The sequence below is a fragment of the Neofelis nebulosa genome, chromosome 10 (genome assembly GCF_028018385.1).
Source record: "Neofelis nebulosa isolate mNeoNeb1 chromosome 10, mNeoNeb1.pri, whole genome shotgun sequence".
Lineage (NCBI taxonomy): Eukaryota > Metazoa > Chordata > Mammalia > Carnivora > Felidae > Neofelis > Neofelis nebulosa.
Genome location: NC_080791.1, coordinates 1380056 through 1397382, shown reverse-complemented (window position 1 = coordinate 1397382; position 17327 = coordinate 1380056). Strand labels below are relative to the sequence as shown.

The 17327-nt window shown below is 40.0% G+C and overlaps 1 protein-coding gene across 8 annotated transcripts in view; it reads right to left on the bottom strand.

Moving 5' to 3' along the window:
• The window catches only part of DYNC2H1 (dynein cytoplasmic 2 heavy chain 1), a 339313-nt gene that overhangs the window by 318440 nt on the left and 3546 nt on the right, over positions 1–17327 (bottom strand). For all 8 annotated transcript variants that reach the window (XM_058686526.1, XM_058686519.1, XM_058686520.1 and 5 more), the window contains exons 2-12: positions 14777–14947; positions 14227–14362; positions 12289–12407; positions 11179–11323; positions 9943–10175; positions 8243–8377; positions 8030–8143; positions 7814–7925; positions 7145–7269; positions 5602–5777; positions 3246–3441 (exon numbers count right to left, since the gene is read on the bottom strand). In XM_058686526.1, the coding sequence (XP_058542509.1) occupies positions 3246–3441; positions 5602–5777; positions 7145–7269; positions 7814–7925; positions 8030–8143; positions 8243–8377; positions 9943–10175; positions 11179–11323; positions 12289–12407; positions 14227–14362; positions 14777–14947 (1662 nt within the window). The remainder of the gene's footprint in view (positions 1–3245; positions 3442–5601; positions 5778–7144; positions 7270–7813; positions 7926–8029; positions 8144–8242; positions 8378–9942; positions 10176–11178; positions 11324–12288; positions 12408–14226; positions 14363–14776; positions 14948–17327) is intronic.

Here is a 17327-nt window from a genome sequence, read left to right as displayed (position 1 = left end):
GATGGTCTTTTCATGTCTGTATCCCCAGCACCTCACAATACACTTGGCCCAGAGTACATTCTTAAAACATATTTCCTAATTTTACAGACGGTCTGCTTCCTGCCACTAGTACATATAAAAATAGGCTGTATTTGGTGGAGGATATCCAGGGTACTTTTCCTACACCACAGTCGCAGTCCAAGAAAAAGCCTATTCCAGAACACTAGAAGCAAAAGAATGCACAGTATTACAGCAATCTGGCTGAGCTACTCTCTAACCAACTCCCACTTCCCACTCCCTGCTCCGGCTGAATTCTGGCTCAGAAGTGAAGGTACGTGTAAACAGATCTCCCCAGGGGAAATGCCGATGCTACATGACCACACTCGTCCTTGGAGCTCCTGTGTTGTGCACTAAATACACAGTATACGAGAGTGAGCAAGCCTCTCTGCTTTCGAAGACGCAGCCCCTCTGTGTAACACTCACCCACCCCACCCTCGTGCTCCTGAGAGAACCCACATACCCCTCCAGGCTCACACCAAACAGCATTCCTCCGTAAGGATTTACCTGATACTGCCTCTACCCCTACCCAGGAAATAACTGAAAATTGCCACCTCTATGCTTTCCTGGGACTTTACAAAATCTTTAATAGAGTACTCGTAATATATTACCTATTTTTTTAATGTTTATTTACTTTTGAGAGAGAGAGAGAGAGAGAGAGAGAGAGAGACAGAGAGACAGAGCATGACTGGGGGAGGAGCAGAGAGAGCGATACCCCAGAATCGGAAGCAGGATCCAGCCTCCACAGTCAGCACAGAGCCCAACACAGGGCTCGAACCCACGAACCACGAGATCATAACCTGAGTCGAAGTTGGATGCTCAACTGACTGAGCCTCCCAGGTACCCCAATACCTATTTTATCAAGTTTTCACTTATCTGTCATCAGTACATAAACTTAATGGAATAAATATGGGCTTTGGAGCCACCTTTGGTATCAAATCCCAGCTTCATAACTTACTAGCTACGTGGCATCAGAAAAACTATGTTATGAATCAGATCCCCAATTAGTAATGTGAAAAACGGGGAGTTAACTGAAATAACATAAATAAGGTATCTACCAGAAGGCCTGATATTTATGAGGATTCATTGTTTGTTTCGCTCTCTCCCTCTAGACCAGTGGTTTGCAACCATGGTTGATTTGCACCCAAGGGGACACTTGGCAACGTCAGGAGACACCTTTGAATGTCAATACTAGGCAGGTGCTACCGGCCAGAGAGGCTACCCAACACCCTAAAATGCACAGGACGCCCCCACAGAAAAGAAGTGGTGCAAAATGTTAACAGTGCTGAGGCCGAGAAACCATGTGCCAGAATACAGCAGCCATGTATTCATCTCACACCCTCGCTACACTGTGCACAGCAGTACAGGTGCTCAGTGGATCCTCGCTCAAAGAACAGATGGAGAGCAAGACAGACAGGATACTGCTCTTGCCTCTAATATATTGTTCCTGACCACTAACATACTGTTCCTGACCACTAAGACACCACTCCTGCCTCTAACACACCACTCCTGCCTCTGAGACACCACTCCTGCCTCTGAGACACCTCTCCTGCCTCTGAGACACCACTCCTGCCTCTGAGACACCACTCCTGCCTCTGAGACACCACTCCTGCCTCTGAGACACCACTCCTGCCTCTGAGACACCTCTCCTGCCTCTGAGACACCACTCCTGCCTCTGAGACACCTCTCCTGCCTCTGAGACACCACTCCTGCCTCTGAGACACCACTCCTGCCTCTGAGACACCTCTCCTGCCTCTGAGACACCACTCCTGCCTCTGAGACACCACTCCTGCCTCTGAGACACCACTCCTGCCTCTGAGACACCTCTCCTGCCTCTGAGACACCACTCCTGCCTCTGAGACACCACTCCTGCCTCTGAGACACCACTCCTGCCTCTGAGACACCTCTCCTGCCTCTGAGACACCTCTCCTGCCTCTGAGACACCTCTCCTGCCTCTAAGATACCGTTCCTGCCTCTAAGATACCGTTCCTGCCTCTAAGATACCGTTCCTGCCTCTAAGATACCGTTCCTGCCTCTAAGATACCGTTCCTGCCTCTAAGATACCGTTCCTGCCTCTAAGATACCATTCCTGCCTCTAAGATACCGTTCCTGACCTCTAAGATCTGTTAATTACATGAACGAAAAGACAAAACACATCCAATACTACAGAAAAGCGTTCAAGACTGATGTGCATACTGCATACGGAATAGGACGGATCACCCAAAGGAAGACAAAACAAAGAAAGAGATTTCTGAGTGGGGAATTAGGGATGAGTCTGAGTTTTCTACTAAGAAGGAACAGGTATCCATGAATGGAGACACATTCAGAGGAGAACCGGGTCTCGTGTGATTGAAGCATAGGGCACAACCTGAAGGGGATGAGTCCAGGGGGTGAAGGCCACAGCCAGTCAGGTCAGTTAGAGCATGATTAACAAGGGCCTGAGGACTGTGCTAAAGAGACACACAACGAGGGGTAATAGTTGGCTTTAAACAGGGAAATGTGGGGCACCTGGGTGGCTCTATGGGTGAACCATCTGACTCTTGATTTCGGCTCAGGTCATGACCTCATAGTTCATGAGTTTGAGCCCGCACTGGGCTCTGCGCTGACAGTGCAGAGCCTACTTGGCTTTCTCTCTCTCTCTCTTTCTTTCTCTCTTTCTCTCTCTCTCTCTCTCTCTCTCCCACCCCCCCTCCGCCTGCTTCTGCCACTAACAAACATTTGCCTGCTCTCTTTCTCAAAATAAATAAGCAAACTTTAAAAAACATTAAAAAAATAAACAGGTAAATGATATGATGGCAATGTGCTGAACAGACAGACCCAGGAAATGACCAGAAATAGAGACTAGTCCATCAGCCTTGTAAATCTCTAAGAACCTGCCTACTGAAGGTGAGCGGAGGACAGAGGACGCTTTGGTTAGAAAGTCCTTTAATATCCATGCATGTAACATGAAAGAAAAGGAAAAAGAAAAATTACATTCTAATTTTCCAAATGTTTTTAGAATGAATATCAATACTTCAAATTAATGAATTCCTCTATAGGCTTAAAAAGCAAATTTTGTAAAGTAGTCATTTAGCAAACCATAATTTCACAAGACTCACTGGTGCTATTCTATTAGCCTAAAAAATAACAAAAGTAGAAAATGAAGCCCTTAAAATAGTCTAATGCAATGAACTCAGAACAGTCATATATTCAAAAATGTAATGCCATACTTGTTTAAGAATAATTGCTTGCTTGCAGAATTTCTGTGCAATGTTTGCAACTTGCTGTATTTTGGCAGGAATAACAAAGCCAAGAGCAGAAAGCTGACGAACTTCTCTCAGGAGAATCACCAACCGATCTGAATAATGCACCTTTAATGATCCATCACTAGGATCCAATTCCATAATTCGACTATTAGCCTCGATGCTACAAAATAAAATAACTTCTTAAGTTTCACATTCTCACTCTTGACATAAAAAACACAACAGTTTTTATACCTCTTCTATAAATATAAAATTAACTCAAAGTAAAAAAAAAAATTTTTTAATCATAGTTTCCAAGTAATCTTTTTTTCTACATGGTATCTCACAATTCAGATCTTGGTAATAAACTGCAATACCCAAACTACACCATCACATTAATATTTCACTCAAACAGTTTTTTGAAGTCAGAAAAATCAGTTGCTTAGCCTTCAGCTAAGACTCAAAACTCACATCATATTCACCATAAACAGAAAAGGTTTGGGGGAACCTGGGGGGGTTCAGTCAGTTAAGCAACCGACTTCAGCTCAGGTCATGATCTCACCATTCGTGAGTTTGAGCCCCATATCGGGCTCTGTTCTGACAGTTCAGAGCATGGAGCCTACTTCAGATTCTGTGGCTCCCTCTCTCTCTGCCCCTCCCCTGCTTGTGCTCTCTCTCTGTTTCTCTTTCAAAAATAAACACTAAATGTAAAAATTTAAAAAAAAGAGAAAAGGTGGTGATTCATCTTCTAAAGGGTACCTTAGATTTTTTTTTTTTTTTTTTTTGAGTCAGCCTACTTGGCCCTTTAATACTTTCATTAAAGGATCAATGATAGGGGCGCCTGAGTGGTTCAGTCGGTTGAGAGTCCAGCTTCGGCTCAGGTCATGATCTTGTGGTCTGTGAGTTCGAGCCCCACATGGGGCTCTGTGCTGACAGCTCAGAGCCTGGAGCCTGCTTCAGATTCTGTGTCCCTCTCTCTCTACCCCTCCCCCACTGATGCTCTGTCTCTGTCTCAGAAATAAATAAACATTAAAAAATTTTTTAAAAAAAAGGATCAATGACAAAGAACATAAAAATGGTAGGAGTAGAGATACTCAAATGTTTCATTCCTCGGATCTTTGTTTCTCTACCTAAGGACTGGCCTTTGTGTTTCTTTCAAGGCTACAGCAGCTACTTTTAAATCAGGTCATTCAAGTCAGCGTGGACTGTGACAACACTGAGCTAAAGTGATCAACAAGTATTTTATTCTCATGACCTCTCTTTCAGGATCAGGTTTATATAATGCTTATTCCTTCGAATCACTTTTATCATTTAGAAAACACGTAGGTCTTAAAACGCAAGCTACTGAAAAGCAAAGAACAAATCTATCCCACCCACTTAACAACACATATAATAAAGATAGGGAAAATACACAGAATTTCATATTATGAACAAAATTAACTTTTGAAAAGTAACAAGTTTCTAAAAACTAAAACATGACTAGTTTCTAAAAATATAATAATACACTAAGAAAAGTTTACCTGAACAAAGAAACAATGGTTTTTCCAGACTATACTTTTTTTTTTAAAACAGGACATTTTTTCTTTTTATTTTATTTTAATGTTTTTATTTATTTTTGAGACAAAGAGAGACAAAGCATGAGCAGGGGAGAGGCAGAGAGAGAGGGAGACACAGAATCTGAAGCAGGCTCCAGGCTGAGCTGTCAGCATAGAGCCCAACACGGGACTCGAACCCACAGACTGTGAGATCATGACCTGAGCTGAAGTCGGATGCTTTATAAACTGAGCCACCCAGGCGCCCCTAGACCATCCATTTTAAACAGCCATTAGAATAATTAGGTTAACCAACTAAATTAGGTTCAATCTAGCTCAATAAATGTTGACCAAACCCTTATCCTATGGTAGGCGCCATAAGAGTATTTCATAAAGAAATACTCTCTACCTCAAAGAGTTTGAAATTATGAAATTTTACAATTGATAATGGTGTGTTTGTGTGTGTGCCCATGTAAATAATCTTCACATAAAAAAGGTAGAAAAACATATATGAATATCGATAGCAAAGAACCATGGGAAAGGACAGCCTCATTCCAAAATCAGAATCTGTAGGTCTGAGAAACAGACCCAAGAAGCAAGGCGGGTGGCCAACTAACTCAATCTCCCAAGTCCCCAACTGTCAGGACTTAAAAGCTGAAAATCAAAAACTAACACAAATTTTTTTAAGGAGCAGCAGCAAGTTTGGGGAAAGGAGAGAAGAGAGATCATTAATTCCATCCTGTCACTTAGATTACTCACATAAGAAACAAGATCCTTGTGTAGATTTCACTGTTTAGTGTAGTTACACTTACCACAAGCCGGATCTGGAATCAGACAAACCGGACTGAATGTCCCTGGACCAATCATCAAATTGTTCTTGTTCATACAGTTTAAACTGGTCTGACAGATCTTCGGCAGCTCGATGGAAAGATCGAAATCCTGACAAGTCAGATAAAAGAGCCTCTGCAATCTTGAGAGTATCATCCACCTTAAAAAGCCAAATTACATGAATATTAACAAGAATGTATTAATACTTATTATAAGATTAGCACAAAAGGAACCACATTCTCTAATCTGTGATTCAGAAATTATTTTCCCATTCAACTATACACAGTAAAATAGAAAACTTGCCAAGGAATGTAAGAAAATCAACCCCTACTCTGCTCCGCTTTAGACAACCTCAGAATAACAAAACACAGATGATAATGCCAACTGGGTATAACCTGAAGGGTAAGGTAAGGGAATTTCAAGGCAAACTTCCAATAATTCAGCAATGTCTCTAAACAAAGGAAGCAATAATGTGCTAAGTGCTCTCACAAACAGCTCAAACAATAACTGCCAGTCGGAATAGCAATTAAAAGAAAGAAATGCCTTTCTTCCACAACTGTACAAAGAACCTTATAGCAATTTGGAAAGCTGACTGACAAAATTGGGCAGAATATTCCAGAAAATAAAACATCAAAAATACAAACTTCAATAGGCAGAACTCTCAAATATACTAGCCTTTATAATATTCTATGTCTTCTGGCTCTTAGTCACAGACTATAACCAGGTAATGTTCATTATATGAGTCAAGTACCATACCACGTACATTAAATAGTGAGTACGTGAGAATCTGAGATCAATTTTAGTAATACTAAAACATTAACATAATAGCCGTTAAACCCAGAAACTGCTGACACTACCTCACGCAAAGTCATAATTACCTTCACATTTCCTTTAACTCCCTCCAACCTAGAATGATTTACTCACAGAAATACACTTTCAGAGAGACCTCACAACGACCAACATTCTACTATGATAATCTCGAAGGATTAAAACAATCCTTTGAAAATAAGTAAAAGATGGTTTCCTCTTGAATATTTCTTTTTTTCAACGTTTTTTTTTATTTTATTTTTTTGGGACAGAGAGAGACAGAGCATGAACGGGGGAGGGACAGAGAGAGAGGGAGACACAGAATTGGAAACAGGCTCCAGGCTCTGAGCCATCAGCCCAGAGCCTGACGCGGGGCTCGAACTCACGGACCGTGAGATCGTGACCTGGCTGAAGTCGGACGCTTAACCGACTGCGCCACCCAGGCACCCCATCCTCTTGAATATTTCTAAGAAGGTACTTTACCTGTAACAACGGCACCTGGGTAATAAGTTACTTGATAATTATCCCTACATAAAAATGAGTAGACCATTACAGCCACGTCTGTACCCTTTTTCGGAAATCTGCACAAGAAAATTAGATGGATACGCCAAAGAAAACAGAGAATGTTTTTAATGTTTTCACTCCAGTTCTAGAGTGCCTTCTACATTACTTTGGCACATTTTACAACTAGTATCCTTCAACATCTATCAAAACTAATACCTTCAGTTCCAACTGGCGAACCCAAACTATATTATTAACAACTTCCGACAGGTTTTTGCCAGCAAGTGGTCCAGACGCCTCACCAGGAACTCCTCGGCATCGATTCTCAAAGTCTAATCGAAAATCTGTAACATTTAAGTCAAATAAATGATTACACACATTCGGCAAGTACTTCCTAAATGCTTTCCATGCACCAAGTAGTACATTAAAGGTAATGAACAGAAAAATAGTAAGACTTGGTCCTTTGCCCTCAGGAACCTTACCATGCATCCAATGAGACAGAGAAAGAAAATAACTAATTTTTAAAATCTGTAATTTGGGGCACCTGGATGGCGCAGGTGGTTGAGTGTCCGAATTTGGCCCAGGTCATGCTTTCGTGGTTCGTGAGTTCAAGCTCCACATGGGGCTGACAGCTGTGCTGACAACTTGGAGCCTGCCTCAGACCCTCTGTCTCCCTCTCTCTCTGCTCCTCCCCAACTCGCACTCTCTCAAAAATAAACATTTAAAAGAATAAATAATAAAAATCTGTAATTTGTAACAAAAATAGTAAATTAATCTTCCACCTATATTGTTATAAGATACACTCTTAATCCTAAATAGTATACAAGAAAAAGTAACCTACAAAAATATTTTCTTAGGTAAACGCTATAATCTCTGATAAGCTTTTACCTTTTATTGAGTCCACGAGTCTTGCCAGTAAAGTTTCTCTTTCTAACATCAATTCTTTACTTATAGTTGGACGCTTCACCAGCTCTTTGTATTTCAGAAACGCTTGAAGAAGCTAATATAAAATAAAAACAGTATATATTCATCCTAAGTTGATCAACTTAGTAAATATATAAATATCTCCTAAAACAGCTTAAGGGAAATATTTCAGCATTTTACCTGCTGTGGGCTGTCCTGAATTTCTGAAATATAAATTTTCAATTTTCCTGCTATTTTCTGTTCCGCAGGTGCAATAATTTTTTCATACTGAGACACTGCAGCTTTCCATAAAGGCTAAACAAATTAACAACATTATTAGACTTTTAGTATATAAATGTCTGCCTTGAGAAGGACGACACAAACAGGAAATTGACAGACAAAACAGGATTCAACCTCAGTATATGGATTATAATGCACAGGATTCAGGCCGGTAAAGGGTTCAAATACTCGAGTCAGGCATATCGTTTTCTCTTCACTGGCAGGTAAAAAATAAAGAAGCTTCTCATGAATTGTTCTAACAGCCAAGACCTAAAACATAAAATATCAAAACAACAAATTTATTTAAATCAATCTGAAGTCTAAATATACTGAGCCAGAATTTATTTAAACTAGGTTCACTGAAATGAGTGATAAGACTAATCTTGAGAATTACGACTCATCAGTAATCAAAGTGGCGCTCGAAGATCTATCATTACACTACTGTCCATGTGCTCAAACCTCATGAAAACATCAAATCTAAATGTTTTTAAACATGTTTAAAGTTCATTTAAGCAACGTTTTAGAGACTTCAACACATGTAAAAACTTCTAATTTTCATTATTCTGCATTAAGTTCCATTCTACTAATGAAATAATATGTTAACAACCCTGTTATGTGTAGTTTACAATAATAGAAAACAAATTGTTGTATTTTGTATCTAAAACATCCCCCATCAGGGGCGCCCGGCTGGCTCAGTTGGCAGCGCACACAACCAACTGTTGATCTCAGGGTTGTTGAGATCAAGCCCCAGGCTGGCCATGGAGCCTACTTTAAAAAAAAAAAATTGTCTATAGTTTAAATGAATAAAAGGTGTGGTATTTTAATTTAAAAAATAACGAATAAATAAAATGTCCGGCACCAATTAAAAAATTAAGTAAAAACATTACAACCTTTCATCGAAGTTCAAAATATGACTACAAACTACTGATTCAGTTTCCTCTTGCTAAGAACAAAAATACCAATATAACACCCATCTACTGGGAAGGCCTGAAAGCAACAGCCATTCCCCAACCAGACAACTGTTACTAGATACCATTTTTCAGTAAAAAGCAGCGGGAGAAATGACTAATTCCAGAAACGAGGCACAAGACTTTCCAAGATGGGCGGGCATACTTGGGGGCCGAAAGTAAGGGAGTCGTCAAGGAGACAACTGGGTTCCTGTCAAAATGACCTAAGAGCCAACGTAAGTGGGCACTCACTGCACAAAGCTCAGGCAATCTGAGGACAACAACAGCTCTAATAGACTGAAACTCAAACTGTAAGAACGTGCAGCTTCCAACAACACTAGCATTTCATTAGTCGTGTATGGAACTTACCATGATACTGGCTTATTATTCATTGTTCTACACAGTGACAGGGGCTTCTGGGTGGCTCAGCTGGCTCAGCAGCTAGCTCTGGATTCTGGCTCAGGTCACCATCCCAGGGCATGGGATGGAGCCCCATGTGAGGCTCTGCACTGAGAGCACAGAGCCTGCTTGGGACTCACTCTCTCTCTCTCTCTCTCTCTCTCTCTCTTTCTCTCTCTCTCTCTCTTTTCCCCCCTCTCTGTCCCTCCCCTGCTCACATTGTCTGTCAAAAGAATAAAAAAGAAAAAAAGAAAAAGAAGGAAGAAAGAAAGCAGATGGAAACCAGCACTTAGGTGGTCCCACTGGGCACCGGGCACTGGATCACATGACCGCCACAAATTACCTCACACGAGCTTTAATTCTTATTCTCTCCCAAAAGAATAAATGATTTCTCTCAGATGTGTAATGCTTATTAATGATAAATACATGCCCAAACAAGTGAGGACTACCTGACACTTAAAGTCAGAGATCCAGAGAAACGAACGATACCTCTTCCAGGCGCTTGCCCAGTCTGTCGAGTGTTTCAGGGAAGTATTTCTCACTTTTCCACGGATGAGGAACATAGCGCTGCCACATCTGACCCGTGAGGTGGTTACAGGCGATCACCCACTGTTCACAAATGGACACACCCGCTCTGAGGTGGTCTTTCACAAGATAGTAAGGATCTTCCCACAGATTCAAAGTTCCCAACTTCTTCTGAACAAATCTTCCAAATGAACCACCTAATAAAAGAGAAAGCAAATTTTTTTAATTTTTTTAATGTTTTAATTTATTTTTGAGAGACACAGACAGAGAAAAAGCGGGGGAGGGGCAGAGAGAGAGGGAGACACAAAATCAGAAGCAGGCTCCAGGCTCTGAGCTGTCAGCACAGAGCCCTACACAGGCCTCAAACTCACGAGCTGTGAGATCATAATCTGAGCCAAAGTCGGACGCTTAACCGACTGAGCCACTCAAGTGCCCCAAGAAAGAAAATTTTTAATGGAAATGTCTTTTTAACAAATAATTATAGAACACATGCTTATGACAAAATTTAAAATAATACAAATTAGCAAACTAAGGATCTATGAAATACCACATCCACATCCTTAGATTATCAAAAACAAATACCTTTCAAGACACGCATGCACACACACGTTTGTTTTTATTTTCGCATCTTTCAATATACCACGTGCACCTTTCAAGCGCAGAAATACATATTATTTTTTCAAAAGGTTGCAGGGCCTACTGTGTGGATGTAGCATTATACAACCAATTCTCGAATGCTATTTGTTTCTACTCCTACAATGTTTCTGTACTCCTACAAATGATGCCACAGTACATGTCCCTGCCCATATACCTCGATGTGCTTGTGTAATATTTCCTGAGGATAAGAATGCCAATGGTATTCTCTAGGTCAAAAAGCATATGCACTTTGAATACTAACAAACCATTACCCTTTAAGACTTTGGAGATCATTACAAAATAAAGCTTAAATTAATACACGCGTAGGGACTACAAATCTATGTAAATTTACTTGTATTCATGGTCAAAGAATTTGACACATATTATTTAAATTAACCAACTATATACAAATTTCCATTTAAATAATCCTATATGATGCTCTAAAAGTTACCCTAAGCAACAATTATTACATTAAGGAGCACTTTCAGTAAGAACTTGAAAGAAAAACTAGAAGATAATAAGGCAGGCTTCCAAAGTTCCACAAGTTTACTTCTTTACCAGTACCTATGACATCTAAGAGATGTAACATCCGTGACTCAGGAAAGTGATCATGCTCTGTTTGTCTCCACACATCATCTACAACATCCCGGGTGGTCTCCACCAAGTCAACCACTTCCAGTAAGGATAGACTGTCCAAGTTATAGAACTCCTAAAACCAAAAGGCATTCATTTTTAAACGTAATGGTAACTGTACCTTAGGCAATACAGTCAACATGTTCCCAGACTTTTCAACTGCTACAATTCTAAGACCTGTCACATCACTTTCGCCTCCTTTTCCTACCAGGTCGATGGGTTACTTCTTGATGCAAATACCCTACAAGTTCCCCCGCAAACATAAATGTCATGACAGCCAGGAGAAAAAAATGAGAATGACAAAAAGTCAATTCATTTACTTTTGCTCTTGCCCTAATTTTAAGTTTGGATTCATTTCTCCTAGTCATTCAAAGGACGTGGCCTTAATGACTTACAGACATGACCCACTGTAGTTCACACGTGTCGTCATTCAGTCACTGTGCTGCACGTTACCAGTAATACAATTAGAGTTCAAGATTTCTTATTTTATATTCCATCATTATCACAAAAAGAGCGTAAAACCATTTCAAACACTTCACTAAAATGGTATTATTGAAAAAATCTTGGGAATAAAGAGAAAATTACTAGGCATTTATTTTGAAAAGAATCTTCACTTATTCAACCTCTGAATATTTCAAAGAATAATCAATCGAGTATAAAACTAAGGCTTTTCATACTTCAAATTACTTCAAAACGCTAATTTGAATAAAGCGAACATTCTTTCAAAAGGACCACTGCCTCCACGTAGATTAACGTCTGCTAGTGTTTCAGGCTTTGCTTTTCCTATCTACCTGCAGAAAAGTAGTGACGTTTTTGAGAAAAATATGTACTAAAGATTAGAATCTACCTTTCGTACAAGTTTTCGTTTCTAAGTTGTACCCACATTACATGCACACCTTCAGAAAACCCTGCTACACATGAAGGATGTATTTCGTTCATAACCATCAAGTAACAGCTGTAAAACAGAGGGAACTCTGATGCAGCTGGGCCCTAAGCACCTCCATCTGAAGCCTGGCATGTGACCATGTAGGAACCACGTACTCTTGCGATGGTTTCAAACAGCTCCTTAAAATAGCCGGCTCTCTCTCTGCTGATCTGTTTACTTCCACGATGAGCTTCTTCCACCCAGAACTGGAACTCATCACTTGGTGTAAGAATACCTGAAAAGGTATAAAGGGAAAAAAAGAAATACCCATTGAGAATGAAAAGCCAGAAAATTATCTGGTTCATTTGCTGATTATGCATCTATCCTGTACTCTCAAAGATGTACATAAAGTTTTACGATTTCTATCAACAGACAGTTCTTACCTAAATGCACTAACAACAATTAACAGCATCAAATTTATGCTTTGCAGGTTTGGTGCTCAGTATGTTTCCCCGTATGTGTTTGTCAACCATCCACATGCAGGCTGTCGGTCTGCATCTAATACTAGCAAACTTGCTTCTGCAGCACACGGCTTTCCGAAGCCTTTGTAGCAACTGCTACAATTCTAAAACCTGTCATATCACTTTCGCCTCCTTTTCCTACCAGGTGACGGGTTACTTCTTGATGCAAATACCCTACAAGTTCCCCCGCAAACATAAATGTCATGACAGCCAGGAGAAAAAATGAGAATGACAAAAAGTCGATTCATTTACTTTTGCTCTTGCCCTAATTTTAAGTTTGGATTCATTTCTTCTAGTTACTCAAAGGAAGTGGCCTTAATGACTTACAGACATGACCCACTGTAGTTCACATGTGTCACCATTCGGTCACTGTGCATTCCGTGCATCTCAGTGAACACCATCCAAATTAGAAATGATTACAATTTAATCAATAAACACTTGTAATTTAATGTCAAAATATAAATAAATAAAAATAATCTTACTTTTCAATTTGCTTTTCTATTTCCCAAAGAACTGGACAATTTCTAGTTGCTTAATCACACACTGCAAATATGTGCACTATTCTAGGCCTATAGGATTCAAAAAGTATCTGATTTACTGCTCAAGCAGAGTGTAAAACTGTATCCAGTACTGTAAAATAGGATTTGTGTATGTCATGCATTTCATGTGAACTGTTCATATAAATGATATCATCTACAAGTACAATAAAATTATAACTAGCTTCAGATAAAATACATTTTTAAAATTAAAATCAAGTATCTTTGCCAAGTAGACCATTAGGGGTCAATCCTATGTATTCACGGATGCCGGATTTATGAACTCATCCATTTCCTAACATTTACTTGTAATCTGAAATCAATGCCTGCGGTGTTTTCATGACCGCTCACAGACATGTGCAGAGCAACAAACAGTTCCAGTCACCCCACGCATACGTTCCCAGCTGAGGCTCTACAAAGCCACGCTGCCTGTTTCAGATCTCCTGCTGTAAACAATTCTCCTCTTTGCAACCTATCCAGCTGCGTGTTTTTCTCATTTGGGGGGCTTTTTATTGGTGAGTGCTCTGTTTAAGATGGCCCCCGAGCACAGGACCAAAGTATAGCCTAGTGTTACCAAGGCCAAGAACACTGCGATGTGACTTCCTGAGAAAATACTTGTGTTAGAGAAGCTTCACTCAGGCACGAGTTACAGGGCTGTTGGCAGTGAGCTCTAGGGTAATCACCAATCTATATTAATAACAGTGTCTTTAAGCAGAAACACACGTAAACTATGGTTCTATGTTGAGTAGAAAATGTTATGACCAGAGGCTCACAGGAACCTAACCTTGTTTTCGCCCGAGGAGCTCTATTCAGTCGTTACCGATGCAGTGTTCACAGTGACTTTACAGAACGTAACTACCACAAATTGTGAGAAGCAACTGCATTTTCTCTCGCCATGACTTGCACATTGTTAAAGATTACACTTTCCTCTTCTCAAAATCCTTGTAAATCTACTCATTTAAAGGAAGCTCAGGCTCAGAAAAGTCTGTGAAAAAATAATTAATTTACTAGCATACTAGTAAGAAAGCTATTTTGACCTTAAGTTATGGTTCTCTACCTCGTGTGTCATCTTCCTTAAATTTCAATTTTGATAAGTTAGTGTCTGATCTTCGTAGAACTACGCCCAATCCAGCTTCTAGTTCACTCAAAAGATTCTGAAGTTTGGGATCAAGGTCTCTGCTCCATTCCTGATCCTAAATAAAAACAGACAAGAGCAAACATTGACCACAAGTACCCCAATCAAACTGGCCCCCTTAAAATACTGTTGAGAGAAATAAGTCCAAATACACCATGCCACTCAAAGCCTGACTACCTCCATCACCTAAGGGAGAAAAAAAAGTCCTTTCAACAGTTAAAACTTTGTAATTTCCTGTATAGCAACATAAGAGCTGTGTGGACTGCATTTATACCTTTCTCCCATTCTTCTATTTGTCAACGAAGCTGACTTTAAAGTTTTTTTCAATTTTTATGAGACGTTTTCAAAAACCAAAATACTAATGATATTAATAAAATAATATTTTTCTCTGTGTTTATAGAGACATTAATGCAAACCCCTATGTTAAAAACAAAAAACAAAAATGACTGTACAGCTACTTTATTTTACTTACCTTTAACAACATTGGTGCAAATACTTGCCGAACGGCTTGATAGAGAGAATTTATAGGTGATTCTAACATAGATGAAACAAGAATGTTACTATGTAGATTCTGATCAGTAATTACTTCAGGTCGCAGCTTGAAAAACACCAGCACTTTATCTTTTGTGTCAGCAAAATCAATCTAGGTGATAAACAAATGATTCTTAAAGTTACCTTCATAAAAGTTAATATTTGAAACAAACTTTTCCCTAAAACGTTTCCCCTTGGGGGAAAAATAATTAAAATAATTACAGCATATTACAACCCATCTATCCCTGCTCCTTAAGAGTATCTGGGTTTTAAAATGTATCCCCACTTCCATGTGACTGTATCATAAAGCTACAGTGACAAGTGGTTCATAAACACAAATCACTATACAAATATCAGTGTATGTATCGTGGACATACACTGCCAACTACTCCACTCCAACCAGACTCGGTACTAACAAAGTTGCATGCCCCAGCTACAAACTGATGAGTAGTCATCTCCACTCTATTCCAAAAAGTCTATACAAACGATGTTAATTATACCCTTACCTGAAACTAGCATTTTAAAAGGTGTTTTTTTAACTCAATTCAAAGCTACCAAAAGGAACTTAAGTTGTCTATCTCCTAGATTATCTTCATCTGAATCAAAATTTTTCCTTAAAGTACTTGAGCATCTAACTTTTTATTAGTGTTGTATAACTAGATTATTTAAAGTTGGAACTCGATGAGCTAAATTGGAATTCACGAAAACAACCATGTTTAAAGTTGGTCAGTTCATAGTAATTAGTTCATTAGCTGCAAAGTCTATCACCCAAAAGAAGTTTTTGCATTACATACATATTTCACACTTTTTCTCACTTCTTTTTCCAGGAAGAGAAGTATATGCATTTAAAAGCTTTCAAACAAGTTCAATGCTGTGCATGAAAACGCCTTCTAGATGAGATTTCATGAAACTTTTATCCTGGTCTCTATATTTTTATGCACTAAGAGGAAACCGGCATTTATTTGGTGTTGCTGCATTTCTCAAACTCCCATCTGCACACATTAAAATTCTATTGCCAGGGGCGCCTGGGTGGCTCAGTCGGCTGAGCGTCCAACTTTGGCTCGGGTAGTGATCTCACGGTTCATGAGCCTGAGCCCCACGATGGGCTCTGTGCTGACAGCTCAGGGCCTGGAGCCTGCTTCAGATTCTGCGTCTCCCTCTCTCTGCTCCTCCCCTGCTCGCTCACTCTCTCTCTCAAAAATAAACAAACATTAAATTAAAAAAAAAAAAAAATTCTATTGCTAGCATGATCATTCCAATAACAAGCAGGTGAGAATAACAAGCTGCAGATACATAGATTTGAAAAATTCACTCCTGAGTCATTAACTGCTCCATTCCCTTGTACTTTCTCCCCCCACTTATCTGAAGAAAGAAAACGTAGAAAATACACACTGTATCATCATACTTTGAAAACAGTAACCATAGTCACTGGCCAAGGCTCCCAGGCATCAGCCAGGATGAGGAGTTTCGTCCTAAACAAAGTCAGAGCTAAAGCAAAGGATCACTTGACCACAGCTGCTCGTCATTCCCTGAAAACAGGGAAACAAAATCACTACTCCTAGCTGCCTCTCCCGCTAGTTTCCCTATCAGTGGCAACTGCTATTCCCCCTTAACTGACTAAATTTCGATAGCTGTTAATTCAAATTACAAAGCTGTTCTTCTTTGAGCTTGCAAAATAACTTCTCACCTACAGGGACCCATCAGGCATCGGCCTGCCACAACCCACTGCCTGTTTTTGCACAGCCCACAAGGTAAAATAGGTTTTAAAAAAAAATCAAAAGAATAACGGCATCTCATGACCCTTAAAAATTATATGAAATTCACTTATCAGTGTCTGTAAATAAACAGTTTACTAGAACAGTTTTATTTTCCTGTGAACAGTTTTATTAGAACACGGCCTTACTGCTTCATGTACGCGTTGTCTGCTTTGACACAAGGGCAGAGCTGTAGCCTCAACAGAGACACTAGGGCGGGCAGAGCCTACATTAGGGATTGTCTGGCACATCACAGAAAATGTTTGCCAACCTCTAGCCTACAGGATAAAGCACATCACATTGGTGTCTGGTTTAAGACGACCAGTGGAACTCGAGCTCAGTCTAAATGGTGTCCAAGGTTCTCGGGGATCACCCCATGCCATCGCCTGCCACACTCCCCAACCATGACACTGCTGCAGTCACTTGATTCTTTTGCCGGGTCCTTGAAACCAAGGAGAGATGCAGCTCAGGGCCTCAGGACTCTTCATTTCTTCTGCTTAGAACACTCTTCCTCTAAACCTTATGTCTGCCCACAACTCATTCAAGTAACTCATTTCTAAGTTTACCAATTCAGATAGGTAGTCCCTCCACCTCTCTTTTAATGCAGTTCCAGGCTCCACCCCCATCACTAGAACGTTATTCTATTTTTATCCAAACAGCACTTATCACGGGGTACTTAGGGGCTCAGTCAGTCAAACATCTGACTTCGCCTCAGGTCATGATCCCACGGTGTATGGG